Source organism: Coenobita brevimanus, chromosome 65, assembly GCF_032717465.1.
Source record: "Coenobita brevimanus isolate Jiangsu-jjx chromosome 65, ASM3271746v2, whole genome shotgun sequence".
Lineage (NCBI taxonomy): Eukaryota > Metazoa > Arthropoda > Malacostraca > Decapoda > Coenobitidae > Coenobita > Coenobita brevimanus.
In genome coordinates this window covers 54,065,362-54,084,014 of record NC_137018.1, presented here as the reverse complement: position 1 = coordinate 54,084,014, position 18,653 = coordinate 54,065,362, and the positions used below count along the sequence as shown (strand labels likewise).

The 18,653-nt window shown below is 41.1% G+C and overlaps 1 protein-coding gene across 1 annotated transcript; it reads right to left on the bottom strand.

Annotated features, from left to right (window-relative positions):
* Window positions 1-12,280: 12,280 nt before the first annotated feature.
* On the bottom strand, window positions 12,281-17,557 carry Glyat (Glycine N-acyltransferase). Its single transcript, XM_080276543.1, has 4 exons — window positions 17,357-17,557; window positions 14,827-14,931; window positions 13,032-13,264; window positions 12,281-12,725 (listed from the first exon to the last, which is right to left on the bottom strand). The coding sequence occupies exons 1-4, from the start codon at window positions 17,504-17,506 to the stop codon at window positions 12,281-12,283; spliced, it is 933 nt and encodes a 310-aa protein (XP_080132669.1). The 5' UTR covers window positions 17,507-17,557.
* Between the last annotated feature and the right edge of the window lie 1,096 nt (window positions 17,558-18,653).

Genomic DNA, 18,653 nt, shown 5'->3' with positions numbered 1-18,653 from the left:
GTAGTGTGTAAGTTTGGTGCATGGGGTGGTGGTGTTGACGGGTGTGTGTGTGTGTGTGTGCAGGGGTCGGCGTGGTGGTGGTGGAGCCGAGACAGTGGGTGCAGTGTGGACACCGTGCGCCACGTGCCCCTCACACGCTCCCTCGCGCTGCCTCTTGACCAGCACCCTCCAGATCACCAGCCGACTGGGGAAGACCTGGCCTCTCCTGTCAGCTGCCCCATCATCCGATCTTCATCCACTCCAGCCACCCCAGTGTCAAATAATCGTTTCCACATTCACCACTCACACAGCTTAGATTGCTGCCATTCTAGTCAACACAACAACACCTTGCAGAGAAGTACACTCTTCAATTCCAGTCTGAGCTTAGATAATTCTCAGCCATCTGCTTTCCATCCGTATAAGCTAAACATGTCGGCTGAACAATTGACACTAAAGCATGGGCCAGTTTGCCTCCACTGTTTCCCATCACCCAATAAACAGTCACACACACTTCGGGACTCCCCCACCACACAGTCTTCTGTACACAGACGCTTAGCCAGGAGGGTCAGACAGAGACGACATTCCCTCCCTGAGCCTCTGCCAGCCTCCCTTGATGCTGCAGTCACCCCCAGTCACTACCACCAGTCACAGGCTCCCTGGTGGTGGACGGCACAAAGTGGTGAACTGGTCTTCCCTCCCCTCAGCAGCAGTGACTTGGCTAGCAACCCTGTAGCTTCCAGCCCCTTGCTACACCCCACCCAGGCCAGGCGACTCCAGCGATCCTCCACCGTACCAGCACACTCATCCTCTCTTCCCCGCAATCCACCACCTCATGTGAGTTCCTGTTGTTATACCCTCGTGCTTGTTTGGATGTGAACCTGTTGGACTGCAGATTGAAGCTGTCATTCTTTTGCAGTCTGCCATCCTTCTTCATGGGGATAGGAGGTGGGGGTAGATGAAGGACATTTGTTTTATCAGGCACTGGATACTCCTGGTTATATAGTTGCCACTGTGTGAAGGCATCCCTCTTCAACACCCATCATGTGACCTACCATGCTTAAGCAACAGATGGTTGACCTGGTATAGTATAATGAGTTAATAGTTTTTGATATGTATGTAAACAGAATTGTAAATGTATATTTATGTATATTTTTTAACTTGATATTATTAGCATACCAATTCTTTGTTACACAGGAAATGCTGAACACACTAGATTCATATAGACAGAAACTGATGGAGCAAGAGCAGATATCAGAGCAACTGTACAATCTGGCTTGTGAGACTGCTGGCTGTCAGAGCAGCATCCAGCAGCTTCACGTGCAGCTGAGAAGCATCCGGGAGATTCGTGCAGCCATCCGTGCTGAGGTGACACTGATGGAGCAGCTGGTGGTGGGAGCACAGCCAGGCACACTTACCCAGGCTTCTTTAAGTCGGGTCCTGGCGCAGGTTGGTTCCAACTCGTTACACTTTGTCAGACCTGACAGAGATACCCCCTGTCAGCCCATTTGATGGTCATGTACAGTCAGACTTGAGTAATGATTTGACTAGTAAGCAAGGAGAATCATTACCTCATAACTAAGTCTTATTGAATTTCATGCACCACTGGCTTAGTATTCAAGCTGTGGGAGTGACCCAGTTTTGTCACATGAAAATAAACTAACTTATAGTAAACTGTCATAGCAGAATTGAATTGTTAGTAATGCCTGCCTGTGTTTTGGCAGATGGTGTTCCTCCTACAGCAGCAATCAGAGTTGTGCCGGGACCTGGAGACCCTTACCTTTGCATCCCAGCATGAACCTCTCCACTCATCAGCATCAGCCTCATCTAGTCTCATGTCCCTTGACCATCAGGCAGCCAGCCAAGATCAGCAGAAAAGCAACCTCACTTTCCCAGATACAGAGGTAGATACATCATCAGATAAACCATCTTTATCTAGAAGTGAACCAGTTTCCCTTCCTTCTGTTATCCCAAAAATGAGTGGTGAGAGAAAGGTGCCATTTACCATAGATCTCTCAAGCACTTCAGTGGATGAAAATAGTCCTCTTGATAAAGACCATAATATCTTAAATTCTCCAGGTGCGTCAAGTTATTACTCCCTTGAGAATGGCCCAGAATGCCGTCGTTTAGTCTCACAGGAATCATTGGGTGCCTTGGGTGCCTCTCAGTACCCAGCAAGCAACATGAAAACACCCCAGAGCAAGAAGGGAGAGGAAGGAGAGAAGAAAAACTCAGCTTCATCCATGCCACAAGAGTTAGCCTTGAATGGCAACTCACATTCCCCTCAAATGGACTTAGCTGGACAGGTAACATTTATTTTTTTTTACCCAGTGCTTGCCACAGTTGTTGAAGTTTATGTCTGGAGTATTGACAGTGATAAATACCAGTTCTGGCAGTGAGCATTGTTTGTTGCAGGTGGCACGACTGGTTAGGGCAGAAGTGGTGGGGCAGACAGAGGCTCTACAACAGCAGCTCTCCCGCCAGACCAAAGACGTGTCAGACATCAAGGATCTCGTCAAGCTCCTACTCACCCGCCTCAAGTAAAACTGATCACCACCAAAGAAGAAAGTGGGGAGGGTAAAATATTTTTAACCTTTTCCATTTGACGATCCGTGTTTCATTTTATTCTTGCTGCCACCAGACAGTTTTATTTGGGCTTATGAAAGACATCAGACTGGATAGGCCGTATACTACCTTCATTTTACTCTCTGTTCTTGGAGGCCCTTCCTATATTGAATAAAATCATCCAGTGATGGCTAAGTAAAATGAAAAAAATGTGTCATCAAAGTAAAGAGGTCAGTATACAGTGGTGACAGACAGGTGTGCAAAGGCAATAACAAATTAAAATAAAGAACGTTATGCATGAGAAGTGAACAAATTGGAAAGATCAGTGATGACATCAGAGTGAAGGAAGACAGAGTGGAAGAAGAGGTAAATTAAAGTAAAGAAACTGAAACAATTACATAAATTAAAGTAGGGAAGTTGAAGCAACTTAATAGTACTAGAACTTCCTCAGGCATACCAAGTAAGGCCATCAGTCCTTAACCCCTTAAATATGAAGGCATATTTCCTTAGTTTATTCTCCCTACTTCCAGACAGTTTCATTAAATTTGGGGAAATCATTTGTAGTGATGGGGTTAGAAATAGTCACCATTTACCCCTTTACAACCTGATTTCTCTCCCTGAGCTAAGTAAAATAAAGGTAGCAAGAATGATAAGAAATATGTCATCAGATTAAAGGGTTTAAATGAGCACAATGCAGAGTGGGGTACAGTACTCTGAAATTAATGCATCTGGTTATAGACTGATACAGATGCAGTCTTGGCACTCAGAAAGTCAACCCTGGGAGTTATTAATGTACCTATACCATCAAAGCACAACACAAACACAGTGCAGTTGTGTACTGTAGTCCAGCAATTGAATTTCTAGCTTAAAATAAAGTATAATTAATAAGGGACCTAGACTTCATATTGCAAGTTATATCATTGTTACTTAACTGAAAGAAAAAACAAAAACAAAACTGCACTTTAATAGCTGGGAAGCAGTTAGAAAGAGGAGCAGGCAGTTGTCAGTTCCAGTAAGTCAATCATTAATTGCTTTACTCGTAGCATTTACTTTTCTTGCTACCACTAGATTATGTTATTTAACTTAGGACAGACTGCTTGTAGTGGAGTTAGGTTAATGAAGTGACATCAAACTCCTCCTGTTCTAAAAGTCATTCCTAAGCAGAGTAAACTCATCAGATTATGGCCTTATTAAAATTAAAATACTGTACAGTATCTCATTGCACTGAAGGGGTTAATAAGAAAATCTGTAGTTGTTGAACTGAACCTGGCATAACTTGATCAGGTGTTAGGGAATAAAAAAAGAAGAAAGACCAGTACAGCATAATTCTTTAAGATTAGTAAGAGTGATGGAGAATGCAGTGTAGTTTGAGAAATATAAACAGTTGAGTCACTTGAAACTGACATACCAAGAACCTGGTTGAAGTAAGTGAAAGAGTAGATGATGGAAGTACAGTAAGCACACTTTATAACAAACCTCCATTTAGCAAATTTCGGCTTTAATGAACCATATGAGCCACTAGAACAATCTTCTCAAGTACCGAATAATGTTCAGTATTTACAGCAGATGCAGTCAATCATCTGACCTGTGGGTTTAGTCTTATTCTGCCCAGCATTGTGTAAACACTTCCACCACAGCCGTACTATTTACCTGGTTAATTTTATGGTCATGGTATAATGTTAGTTATTGATTTTAAAATTTTATTGTATTATACACTGTTCAGTTGTACAGTGCTGTAGTGTATCTAATGAATTTGTGTCGGTGTATGCTAGGGCACAAACCTGGCTACAGTAAGACAACTATTGGAAATCAGATTGAAAGAGTTTTCATATGTATTGTAATGTCATACTGGTCCCCCCTGTTAATTGTACATAGGGTTCACCGTAATAGGAAGTAAGTTGAAGTAAAAGGCAACACGAGGGAAGAAAATTAAGAAAATCTGTAGCCTACTTTATTTTTTGTAAACAGCAAAATCATCCTGTATCCGAATGATGCAGTTTTCTGCCATAATGTATGCTGCCTTCTTTGAGGTGCTAAGGTTTTGGCCCTGATAAGAGCACTAAAGTTGGTGTACCAGTATACCTTTGCAACTGGATCCCATTCCTGATGTTAACAGTGGTCTTTGAATGGGTTTGAATGCCCAACTTTGTCATCTGTAGTCTTCACTCTAATAGTACTGTATATTACCTCCTGGGATGACATACGGTAATTATCATTTATGCATACAAGTAATGCAAGATTTATTCCTCTTCTGCTACAATGCTTTAAAACTGAGGGTGCTCCAGTCACAGTTTCAGATTGTTAGGATAGTTACTTTAGCTGTATTTTGCTCAAGTAGTCCATGTATTTTGCTTTTACATGCTGTTATTGTTGACTTTTTATATTTGATTTTAGTATTAGTCACGGCATTGCCCACTGAGAATATATCTATGTAGGTGGCAGATGTATGGTATAAATGGTCTTACTTAGCTAGTTTGTTTCAGCATTGTGGCAAAACATCTGAGGAAGTAGATGGTCGTGTGTGACTGTGGGGCAACAATTTTTAGTAATAAGTTAAGACCGTATGTTCCGCGAAAGCAATATCAAGCCCCACATTCAGTTAAAAGCTATCTTACTTATTTGCCATGATGCATGAGGTTAGGGATTAATTGTTATTCTTTATGCCATTAAACGAAAGTATAAAGGTGAACAAAGTTATTGGAAAAATTATCTTGGGATGTTTGCTTAACGTTGTAGGGAAAGTGTATGGATTAATAATAATATTAATAATAATATAATAATAATAATAATAATGATAGAGAAAGCAAAGAAAATATCACTGTTTGTGGTGAGTGGTGAATGAGGTGGTTTGAGGGATGGCTAGTGATGTGTGGATCAAATATATGCAGTAAGATAGTGGAAAAGTCATGTGGGCTGTTGGCCCAAGATACTGTAATGTTATTTTCATTTTTAATATTACTTTATCAGTGAGGGAGTTCCAGTAGGGGACCATCTCTTACACCAGTCAGTAGCTTTTTAAAATTTAATTTTTATCTACAGTAGAACATTCCAGTTCTGCTTGGTGCTTAGTCATCCTTTAATTCCCCCTGCCTGTTTTCAGTTTCTTTCTCATACTCAAAATACAAAGTTGTAGTAAAGAAAATCAATTTTTTTTTATACAAACATATTCAAACTATAAAACAAGTCATGTAAACCATAACTGCTGCACTGAATGTCTTACAGAGAGTAGTTGTGTTATATTATTTTTACATACTTTAACAGTCGTACGTTTATTTTCGTATATCGTTCTGTATATACCAGTACAAGTATCTGTGACAACTATAGCTGTTCAGTTTTATATTGAAAGGTGTACAGCCTGATATTTTAGTCAAACCAGATATATTTTTGAAACACTGATGTTTTGAAGTGTTGCTGCGTTGTAATGAAACTTATTATTATGCAGAGTATATTATATTGAATTCAGTATTAAGCCCTTCAGTCCATTTTTTTTTTTTTTTCCTAGCTGTCTCCAGATAATTTTATTCACACTGATAGATGTGACTGGCTGAAGGGCTTAGATATCACCAGTGCTAATCCCTTCACTCCACACTAATTCCTTCACTGCTACAGTAATCCCTTCACTACAATAGTAATCCCTTCCACTACCACAGTAATCCTTTTACTGCCACAACAATCCCTTCACTGCAACAGTAATCCCTTCCACTACCACAGTAATCCCTTCCACTACTACAGTAATCCCTTCACTGCCACAACAATCCCTTCACTGCAACAGTAATCTCTTCCACTACCACAGTAATCCCTTCACTGCAACAGTAATCTGTCCTGCTACTACAGTAATCCCTTCCATTACTACAGTAATCCCTTCACTACTACAGTAATCCCTTCACTGCTTCAGTAATCCCTTCCTGCTACAGTAATCCCATCCCTGCTACAGTAATCCCTTCACTGCAATAGTAATCCCTTCCACTGCTACAGGAATCCCTTCACTACTTCAGTAATTCCTTCACTACTACAGTAATCCCTTCACTGCAACAGTAATCTCTTCCACTACTACAGTAATCCCTTCCACTACTACTGTAATCCCTTCACTAGTACAATAATCTCTTCATTGCTACAATAATCTCTTCACTACCACAGTAATCCCATCACCACTACAGATGAATAAAATTGTTGAATAATATTGCCAGGTGGTAGCTTGGTAAGATGAAAAGTAAAAGTGAAGGGGTCAGTCAAAGAATGGTTAGAGTATTGGGATGGCTTAACTGTAACTGTAGTCAATTTGCTTTCATCTGATGGAACTGGCCCACTCCCACAACTTGGATACTAAGATGTGGTTGTATGAAATTTGATGTGCCTTAGTTATGAAGAAAGAATGAGTCCTTGGTAACTACTCAGAACTGGCCCTCCAGTCTGACTCTAGTTATTCATCAACAGAGCTAAAGTGGGTTATGGATTATTGTCAGATGAGAACAAATGCTATGGACCATGTTCAGTTCTTTGTAAACAAATATATTGTGCTGTGTTATCAAAAATTGCATTTAATATTTGTAGCATAATAATATCCATCCTGATCAGTTTTGGGATTGGGCATGTGGCTCTAGACAACACAAGTAATATTTATGTATTTTAACTGGTTATTATATATATATATATATATACAGTATATACATACATAATGTGTACAGTACCCTCGCGTCCAGTACGGTATTTTTGTCAGACAGTATTGCCGTACTGGACTAAATCCGTACTGGACAAACAACAGACCCTATGGGAAAAATGAATAATGTCAGACAAGTCTTGAAAAAGTCCCCTCTGAATTCAACTCAACTACGTTTTGACACAACTTAGATTTTACCAACCTTTAAGGTGAGTCATGATGGGCTTGGAGGGCGAAGGGGGAGGGTATCCGAGGCTGTAGGAGGTCCTACAGACCCCTTGAAGGAGGGCCTTCAGGATCGTGAAGAGGCCTCTCTGCCTCAACTTCTCTCATAAATCCCTCATAGTCACACATTGACATTGTCGTTTTTGTCATCAGGGGAAAGTGCAATACTGCAATGTGACTGGCACACGACACGGGTCATGAGGAAGGCGTACTGGACTGGCGCGGCAGTACTAGGGAAACATTCCTCGGTGTTTACCATCTTCCCGCGCTCGGGCGGGTAATAGTACTGGATGCAGAACATCAGAACAAGAGAAGAACTCTTCGGATTTGGCCCACTTTGCGCGGCCGATCCATACTAGCCCAACAAATCCGTACTACAGTAATGAATTATTTTATTTTTTTGCCGACCGTACTGGACGAGCATAGTACTGGATGCGAGGGTACTGTGTATATATATATATATATATTTATATACATATATATATATATATATATATATATATATATATATATATATATATATATTTATATTATTAATGTTGTGGGATACACATGATAATACCATTTTATTGCTGATGTTTGACCATTTAGTCAAGTCCTCATTATATATATTTTTTTTTTTTTTTTTTTTTTTTATGTGACCGACTCTGGGCAAAGGCTTCACAGCCTGCTTTCAAGGCCCAGTAGTCCTCCTACGTACCGCACACCTCTACATGTCACCACTTCGGCGCTAACACCCACCGTCCATATTGAATACATGCTAGGGCTGTCTCATACAGGACTGGTGTATTGGTATTAGCGGGGGTATTTTTACGACATGTCGGCGGGCCTTCTGGTAGATCAGTAAAGTCTGATTTTATGAAATTCAAATCCTTAAACTGTTCCCTGCCTCAGCGGGATTTGAACCCGGGTCTGTCAGGACTGCAGGCCAACTCTCTACCGATTGAGCCACCGCCTCAGTGATGTGTTCCAAAGTATAATAATAATAGTAACAATAATAATAATAATAATGTGATAATGATAATACTGTACCTATAATAATAATCTGGTCTTTTGTATCTCAGAAGTGCCACTTCTTCCAGAGGAATTCACCATTGCTCAAGACACAACTTTTTTTTCATACAACCTGACAAATCAGCTTTACACCTGGTAGTATAACTTCAGTAGGCTCTTTAAAAAATCCCTGTGGGTTCAGTAGCAAAATAAAGAACACGAATAAACATTAACATGTAAGGAGGATTTTATATGTTTTATTGTGGCTATGGGGTCAGTGATCCCATAGGCATAGAGTCATATTCTTGTTCGCATCAGAGCCGTCGTTAAACCTCTTTGTGATTTATTTTGCTTCTTACAGCTGAATATTTTCTGATCTCTTATTTAATAAAAAAATGCTCGGTGGTCTGATGGTGGACCTCTTAGGTCAGAATGCACTGAGGTTTATGTACTATGATTCAAGTCACAGAGGTAATCACAGGTTTTTCTATTATGTAACATGCCACCATGGACATTGATTGGTGTCCTGCCCCAAATGTTGTGAACTACAGTAGCCTAGCTTTGGGCCCCTCTGCTCCAAAAGAGACATTGATGGGATTGGCAGTATTTTACGTTGCTGATGGAGATCTCGTCAACACTGAAAAGATATGAATATAGGAGGATATTTAGGTGTAATATGCAAAGCACATCACAAAGGAGGAAGTGCTGTGAGGTATTCCTTGCCAGCAAGAATATGGGTCGTTTACCTGTGATGCGACAATAATGTTTCCTGTGTACTCTGGTTACCTGGACATGATTTCCCCATGAATGTGCTTGTTCAGGCTTACCCTGTTTAGCTCAGTGCTTATGGCAATAATGCTTCATCCTTAGTTATAATCCCTCCTGTTCCTTACTAAGTCTTAAGGCTGTTGACCTGGCTAGATTCATATATTTTTCAAAGAGGTACTGTATGAATGAGTACCCCATTATATTTTAGATAGTTGGGTTAGTTGTTGTTATGAAGGTCATTTACTGATGTATTGTGCTTGTGTATTGTCATGTTATGCCTTGTTCATAGTTTGCAGGGAGCCAGTCCAGACAGCCAACAGTGGTGTAAATATTATGTACTGATATCAGCCACTTTGGCAGGAGTTTAGCTTTTGCCTTCAATGTTACAAACTACCAGTAATTCAGGTATTTTCACCATGCAGTGATTATAGAGGTATTGGTGGTTACAAGAATGGTATTATTTTCACTGTGGGGTGGGTTTTATCCTTATCTCTAATAGAGGAATTAAAGTTTTTATTGTTGTAAAGGGAACAAGTTGTTACTAGGATTTTATTGAGCTAAAAATACTGGAACCCCTACCAGCACTGCACAGTGAAGAAACTGCTAGCTTTATCATCACCAGGTGATGGATATAATTTCTGATAAATTCAGTACAATATAGTACACTGTATACAGTTTATGAGAGACAGCATGATAAACTTATACTTAATATCCACTTCATGATTTTTTTTTTTTTTTTTTAAATGTGAGGGAAGGTGGGAATCAATCTCCAGATAATGTGATTAAGTGATAGGATGTCTTCAGTGAACTGTCTTTAAAATGGCACCCAGCTTAGTATGAGGCTTGGCTGTTCTCTTCAAGCCAAATTGTTGATTATCATGAGAAGTGAGTAGAGTGTACAGTATATCATAATGATAGATGTCTTGCGGAAACGTTGTTGTATATATTGGTTCTTAATTGAAACTGAAGATAATACTGTATTGTACTTTAAAAAATAATACATGCTCAGTAGAACTCATAAAATTATCTATACATGTGAATAGTACTCATCAGATTACTCTATACTGATTTTTTTTTTTTTTTTTTTTCATATTGGTAATGTCTCAGCATTATTAGTAGCTTATATGAACATTTTGAGTGTCAAATAGTAATGCTGACATCAATATTTTCACTCATGGTATGTCATTTGGTACCTTAGGGAAGAAGCCCAAGCCTCTCCTCTTCTATCATACATAAGCACTAGATGTTGCCTTTCTTACTTTGCACATCTCTGAGAGCAACCTCTCCAGTTATTAGATGTTGCATTTCATGCTTTGCATATCTCTGAGAGCAGCATCTCCACGCATTATATATTGCCTTTCATATTTTACATGTCTCTGAGAGCAACATCTCCAGTTATGGTTGGCTGTTGGTATTACTGGTATCACTGGAAAATTGGGTTGTTATGTAAATACATCTGTATATAGACATCATCTTTGCCTTCTTTTCTTTCATGCCCTTTTTATATGCTAATTCATGGCACAAATTAATAATTATCATAAATGGGACACTCTGTGCTACTCTGGAGAGGGTCAGGTCATGCAAGTCATATGATGCAATCAGATGGGTGTAAGCTGGTTGAAAGATGTACCACTGATCTCACACTTGCACATCTCTAGAGAGATTTTGAAAATTTTTATATAAGAACAACGAAGTTACACGTTATCTCCTCAACTTAGGCTGTGCAAGACTAATTCCTGACTTCCCAAATCTTTAGTATGATGACAGTACAGAGGCTTGTGGTATGACTGCTAAACATATCATCATCCTGGATGAAAGCTTTATTTCCTTCTGAAACAATATTAATAGGTAGAATCTGTTATGGTCATAGGTGGGGGCGCTTACCATCCACTCACTCGCTGTAGTGCTGCCTTGGGTGTCTGGCCTTTTCTCTCTTCTTTCCCTCCTCATGTCTTTCTTTCCTTCATTCTTTCCTCTTCCTGCAGGTGACTTTACACTCCCTCTTCTGTCTTTCTTTCCTTGATTCTTTTCTCTTCCTGCTGCCTGTGGGTGCCTCTACACTGAGTAACAAGCCAAATGGTTTCTTGTATATCAGGAAACCATTTTCTATGCTGGGTGGTAACCATATAACCAAATTATGGTGGGAAAGAAACTGGACAAAGCAGAAGAATACAAGGAATGGTGAAATCAGTAGCTTGAAGAAAGGTAGGGACCCAAAGGGGGAGCAGATGGAGTAGATGGTAGGCCGACTTGAAAGAGTGCTGGAGAAGGCTGGGAGGATGGAGTAACGTATTTGTAGGAAATTGAGGTGGAAATGCATAGGACCTAATGGTGAGAAGAGTGCGATGATAAGATAGGGGGGCTATGCATGTCCCAGTTAATGACTCTGAAGCCCCCATGATGACAACAAGCAAGGAAATGGGGGGGACCACCCAACATAGTAAATAGTTTCCTTGTGTACAGGAACCCATTTAATTTGTCAAACTCAGTGTTGAGTCATGATGGCAGCACCATACTGAATGAGTGGACAGTGGCTGCCCCCACCTGCCACAGATTACAATATATAGATAGATTATAAAGCCTGGATGGTGAAAAGGTTACAATATATGAACGAGTCTGAAGGTGGTAGGAGGTGTAGAAGAAAGTGGATGGATAAAACAACTGAGAGCAAAAAAAGCAAGGTATGGAGGTTGATGAGGCTTGGGAACTGACAAGGGATTAAGCTGGCTGAATGAACTTTGCACAGAGGAGTATATAATGGTTTTGTATTCCTTTTTAAACTTGCTAGCTGTCGGATTGACTATCTTAGAAGTAACATGAAGTACATATGTGGATGGTTGTGACTGTCAGGTAGAGTCAAAGTTGTGGGGGCTTGCATGGTGTGTGGATGAGTGTGTGGTCCAATTTAACAGGGCATGCTGTTCATTAGTTCTCCCTCTACTGTGCTTACTTTTTCTTTGCTTTCTAGACCCTACCTCACTCCATCTTACAGCTGGAAAGTGGGGTAAGGATGATGGTAACGACAATGATGATAACATGAAATGCCATATGAATTATTTATGGTCACATCGAGTATGCTCTTTCGATTCTGCAACATCAATGGAGCCAGGTTGCGGAGTGAGTGTTAACCCAACCCAGTGCCTTGTTAAACAGAGACTGAGAAACTGTATTGTCAAAATCTACGTGGGCATGGGGGACAAAACCCTGACGGGCCTGGAGCCTGGCAAGCATCGTAATCAACAGGGTTCCAAACCCCTTCCGCCTATGCTCATCATCCGTGCCCAGGTTGCCTATGCCCCCATATTTACTGACTGAAACCCAGGACACAGGTAGTTCCTCCTCCCCAGCAAAGGTAATATTATCCAAGTCCACTGGTGTATCTTGAGTCACAGAGGGATCCAGGTACACACCTAGGCATGGCATCTTCTCAGCACGGCGGCAGGACTCATCCACAGGCTCACGCTTGTTGTAGCGGCTCCTCTCCAGAAGCCGACGGACCCCAGCCTGGCCAAGCCGACATACCTTGTACCCTCTGCTGCACCTGCCCAAACACCCAGACACTGTTATTCTTGTAGGTTTGCTAAGATCTGATGAGGTTGGCTTGGTTTATATTAGGTTGGGGTGGGGCAACGATTGCCTTCTTTATACCCCCCCACCTTTCTTGCAATGAAGTTGCCCAGTAAATTAACAAAGTATTGCTTATTACAATATTACAGTCACTGCTCTCTATAATGATAATCTACCAATTTCTCCTATTTACGGTGTTGCAATATAGTGTTTTGTAAAATATTCCTGACAAATAATGAGGACTCGCTATACGTGAGATCCCAACCTTAGAATAACTTACTTTAATGGCTGATTGTCTAAGTGTGGATGGTAGATGTAGGTGTGATGTCGTCTCAGCTGGAAGGTATGTTTCAAGCCAAGTCCTGTCTCTCTCACTGGCTCCACTAGGTAGAATGGTAAGGCACACACGATCACACAACTCCTCCAGTCAATTATATTTGTAGTTTTCAGGGCTTCTATTAGCATGTGTATCTCCTCCTCACAGCAGAATATACCAACATTCCATAGTTCATCCTGAAGAAACAAAAATAAGAATTTACTTTAGATTACAGCACAGTATACCAACACTGCAGATGGTAGGTGGTGGCAACCATCATCCACTCACTTGATGTCTTGATGTAGTGGTGCCTACTTCTTCCTTCCCCTTTCTCATTCTCTCTCTCTGCATCTGCCCTTCTTTCCTCCTGCTTCCCTAATTCCTGTCACTTTTTATTGCTTTTCTTTCCGCTTCAGGTGGATCTACATCAAGTGACAAACCTGATGGTTTCATGTAATTCAGAAAACCAGTGACACTGCTGGGTAGTAACTATATAACCAAATTACAAGATAAGTGGAGCCTGCTATGATGCCCTTGCTAACTTGGTGGAGATGCAAATGCAGCATCCACCCTGGAAGCAAAGCTCCACACTTTTCCTTGCATCTTGCTGTGGCGAGGTGCTGTCAGCTGCAAGAGAACATCAATTCATTGCACGGGATGGCCATGCAGGGGAAGTCAGTTGCCTGCAGTTGATGGGTTGGCTCAGCCAAAAAGACTGGGGCTGATCAACAACGACAAAAAGTGGTAGGTGGTGGCAACCATCATCCACTCACTTGATGTAATGCTGCCTACTCCTTCCTCAGGTGACTCTAAACCAAGTGACAAGCCTAATGGTTCCCTGTAACCCTGGAAACCATTTACAATGCTAGGTGGAAACTGTATACCCAAATACTGTACTGTAACAGGGTGATGTGGCGTCTACAATGGTCTATCTATCTATCTAATGCCAGACGCCTCAATCCCGTTTGGGGTGGCCACAAACAAATCGCCTCCAAGTCGCCCTGTCCCCCGCCATTTCACTGCCCTGCTCCCAACTCACACAATGGTGCCCCTGTTAATTGGGAGGAAATGCAAATGCGGTGTCCATCCAAGAACCAAACCTCCATACTCTTCCCTGTGCCTCGCTATGGCACAGCCATATGTTACCTATTTCTAGGGGGCATTGGTTTGCTGCATGGAATGGCCCTGCAAGGCAGTTGCTTGCCTGTGGCTGATGGGTCTGCTCTGTCAGACAAGACTGAGGTGGCACAACAACAACAAATGTATTGCCTACATCACATGGTTAACCCAAAGATATAAGTAAAAGAATGAACCATTTCAGAATACTGTACTATACCCAGCATTAAATGGGTCATCTTAAAATTAAGAAAAAAAAAAAAAAAAAAATCACATGGGTTGTCCTGAATATCCAAAGAAAAGATGAACCCTTTCTGCATACATCATATTATGAGTCATCCTGAAGATGCAAAGAAAACTTAATTGCTCACTCTGATGACATAAATAAATTCCTTTCTTGTTGCTGCCAAATGTTATGCAGGCTATAAGGCTTATCAAACTGGAAAACTCAGTCACAGCCTTCATTAACCCCTTCACTACAAGGGACATGATTGCAAAGATGTCTTCACATTGTGGTATCTATACTGGATGACAGAGCTGCCCAGAAAAGGGCAATATCAACCTGCAGTCAACTGGTTTCATTCATATGAGCCTGGGGCCAAAACAACCATGAGACATCTTGGTGAGGAGTGACTTACTGTACCTTGGATTGCCTGATTATGACGTGAGCATGTGGACTGCTGCTGAGGGTGTAGAAAGTATCGTGTGAGGAGAAGCCATGCCCATGTTCCAGCAAGATGTTGTACATCTGTTGGCAAAAGAATCCTTGGTCTGTATTTTCGTTGGTTCAGGAAGCTCCCTAACGACCTCTTGTTGGTTCAGGAAGCTCCCTAGCACCTCTTCCTTAGAGATTTATTTTTGGATATGGCTGACCAATATCCTTTCACACATTATCTATGCAGAGTATGGTGATACTGGAATGATTAATGTAATATGGACATAGACAGTATGGTGTAATAGGCAAAATAAGTTGCTTAGGAAAAGGTGTTAGTGAGCTTCTTTAACCAATGAGAACACGGGCCTCTTATTTTATTATTTATTTCTTTTTTACATTCTGTTTTGCTATTAAATCCTCAGTACATGAATCTGAATTGTCCACTAACCCCTTAAATCCAATGACACATTCTGCTGGCTTATCTTTGCTGCCTCCAGATGATTTTTTTTTCAACTTGGGACAAACCTCTAGAGTTTTTTTTCTCTTAATGTGGCCCAGATTTTCTTAACTTTACAGCTTATTTCACATATTTCAGTGGCACAAAGAAACAAAACCAAGGTGAACAAAATGATGACGAGATGGCATGAATATAATTATAAAGATGTCCTCGGGCACAATAGATTAACAATTAGATGTGGTACATACCTATCAACTGGAGAAGGGTCATTAAGCAAGATAACCATTTCAGGTTTTAGATTTGAGAAAGTAAGGGTCTGTGCCCTCCATCCCCCTTCCATAATTTCATGACAGTGTTCTTTGTCTTTGGTTGCACTGCTGATTGGTACCAATGAAGAGAGGTAAAAGACTTCACTGGAAAGAATGCCAAATGAATCAAACACAAAGGAGCCATATTATGTAAAAATTTACCTACACTGGTGAGTTTCTTGGGTGTGTTGAAGAGTTTTGTTATTTGGGAGACATGTTATGTGCTGGAGGTGGGATTGGAGCTAGCTTTGTGGTTAGGAAGAGAAGTGGCTGGAAGAAGTTCAGGGGGCTGTTGCCTCTCCTGACATGGAGAGGGCTCTCCCTATGTGCTAAGGGATCTTTTTATGCAGAATGTGCCAGAAGTGTAATACTGTATGGTAGTGAGACCTGGGTAGTAAAGGAAGAGGATATTCTAAGGCTCAACCATATAGTAACAACAATGATTAGGTGGATGTGCAGTGCGTCCCTGCATGCGAGGCCTGGGGGGGCTGGGTTTACAATGGAAGAGTAGAGAGGCAGGATGGAACTGGAGCGTATTGGTGTTGTGATGAGGAGATTGAGGTGGTCTGGGCATGTGGAAATGATGGGGGATGGTAAATGGGTGCAGAAAATGAGAAGCGTTAATCTTGGGGGTGGGGTTGTGAGGAGTAGACCGAAAAAGATGTGGGACAAGGTCATTGTGACATCAGGGTTATGGGAATGAACTGGGAGGCTGCCATAGATCAAGCAGCATGGAAAGCTGCCGTTAGGTGACCAAGGCTGATGAATGGAGCCTTCAAAAATGAAGCAAAATGAAACTGGACAAGTTTATACAACAGTTGCAAGCCAATTTGGCTGAAACTTTTTTTTTTCTTCTTTTTTATGTGTCCAACTCTGGGCAAGGGCTTCGGGGCATATTTCTCAGGGGCAGTGGCCTATCCCAATACCCACTAGTCCTCCTACACCTCCACATGTCACCACTTTGGTGCTAACACTCACCATTCATACTGATGGGACTGTCTCATACTGGACTGGTGTACTGGTATTAGTGGAGGTATTTTTGTGACATGTCGGCAGGTCTTCTGGTACACCAGGAAAGTCTGCTTTAATGAAATTTAAATCCTTAAACTGCTCCCTGCCCCAACCGGGATTCGAACCTGGGTCCAATAGGACTTCAGGCCACCTTTCTACTGATTCAGCCACCACCTCCTCCATGATCACACCCAGGTAGGCTGTGATCACGGATATGCCACCTTTGAAAACTGGATGGACCCTGTATGGAATGTTCGTCATATCAGTACTGAGGTCAGAACCGGGAGAAAGTGTACCATAATAATTTTTGTCAAGGTGTGCCTGTTTAAAAAAAAAAAAAAAAAAAAAAAAAAAAAAAAAAAAAAAAAGTTGAGGAGTTAGGAGGTACCAAGAGACCTGAACCTGGATTTACAGTAGAATGCAGACACTGTGAGATGTATAGTACTTGGTTAAGAATATGTATCTAGTCAAGGCATCTGACATTTCTGGAACAAATCTTTTTCCAAAAAATATCCATCAAATGTCAAAATGTGTTTATCATAAAATGGCAATATATGATCTACAATGGTAAAGTATGGTGTATTCTAGTCACACATTCATTATAAGTGCTGAAAATACACTTGGGATTTACTGCCCCACACAATGCCACTCTGGGAATAAAAACCCTTACTTTAAATGTCAGAACTTAGTAGCTTAGGGGAAATACAGCACTGGATGATGGACAGATAAACAGAAAACTCACTGTTACAGAAAATGGAAGGTATTGCTTGATCTGACTGGCCAAAGTTAGCAGCTGTTGCTTGTCCTCCACCCTGGCGAAGTCTGGCCCAGTACCACTACCATCATCACCACTACCATCACCACCACCACCACAGCACTGACTCTGCTTCATCACTGCCAGGCAATGCACATGACAGTGTTACTTGTCTTCAGTAATAGTTGGTCCACTCATTACCACACCCTGCCAAATAATGAAGTGTACTGTACAGTATTTCCCATATTTTGCAGATTTCCATGCTGAGTTCAGAAAAACATCTTCCTAGCATGTTTTCTTGGTGTACTAGGAAAAGTATATGGCAGGATACTTACTGACAGAGTAAGGGAAACAACAGAGGAATTAGTTGGAGAAGAACAAGGTTTTAGGAAGGGAAGAGGTTGTGTAGATCAGATATTCATTCTAAAGTCTTTAGTGGAAAAGTTTCTACAGAAAGGAAAGAAGTTTTATGTGGCCTTCAGCCACCTTCATGGATTTGGAGAAAGCATATGACAGGGTGGTTAGACAAGGAATGTGGAAAATATTAACAATATATGGAGTAAATGGGAAGTTGCTGAATGCCATGAAGAGTATGTAAGAGGGTGCTAAGGCTGCAGTGCGTGTGGACAGTGAACTGAGTGAATTTTTCTATTTGAAGGTTGGATTGAAAGAGAGATGTGTCATGTCTCCATGGTTGTTCAATCTGTATATTGATGGGGTTATAGAAGAGATACAAAGTAGGACAGTGTATGTTGGAGCAGCTCTAATGAGAGAGGGCAGTGTTTGGAAACTTCCTGTACTGTTGTTTGCACATGATACTGTGCCGTTAGATGAAGACAAAGGGGAGTTGCAAGGCTTGGTGAATGGGAGAGTGTGTAAGAAATGGAATCTAAAGGTGAATGTAGGGAAGAGTAAAGTTATGGTCTGCAAGAGAAATGAAGTCACTCAATGTACAGTACAGTGGGGCTGGATGATAAGGAAATGGAAATGTGAGTGTATTTAAGTACTTGGGTTGTGTGATGAGTAAGGCTATGGATGTGCAATATAAAATATTATGGAACTTCAATCTCTTGCACATAAACTAGAGTACAGTAATTGCACAACTAAAATGTTTATCGATAACGTATGAGACTACTATTTCACTCAGCACATACAGTATATGATTTCACCAGGATAAGAGGAGACACAGTACAGCCAACACAATGGACTTGCTGCTAAGTACCGGTAATGACGACCCTACAGTGGAAGACACTGTATTGGACAATCCACTGAGGAAGAGTGACCA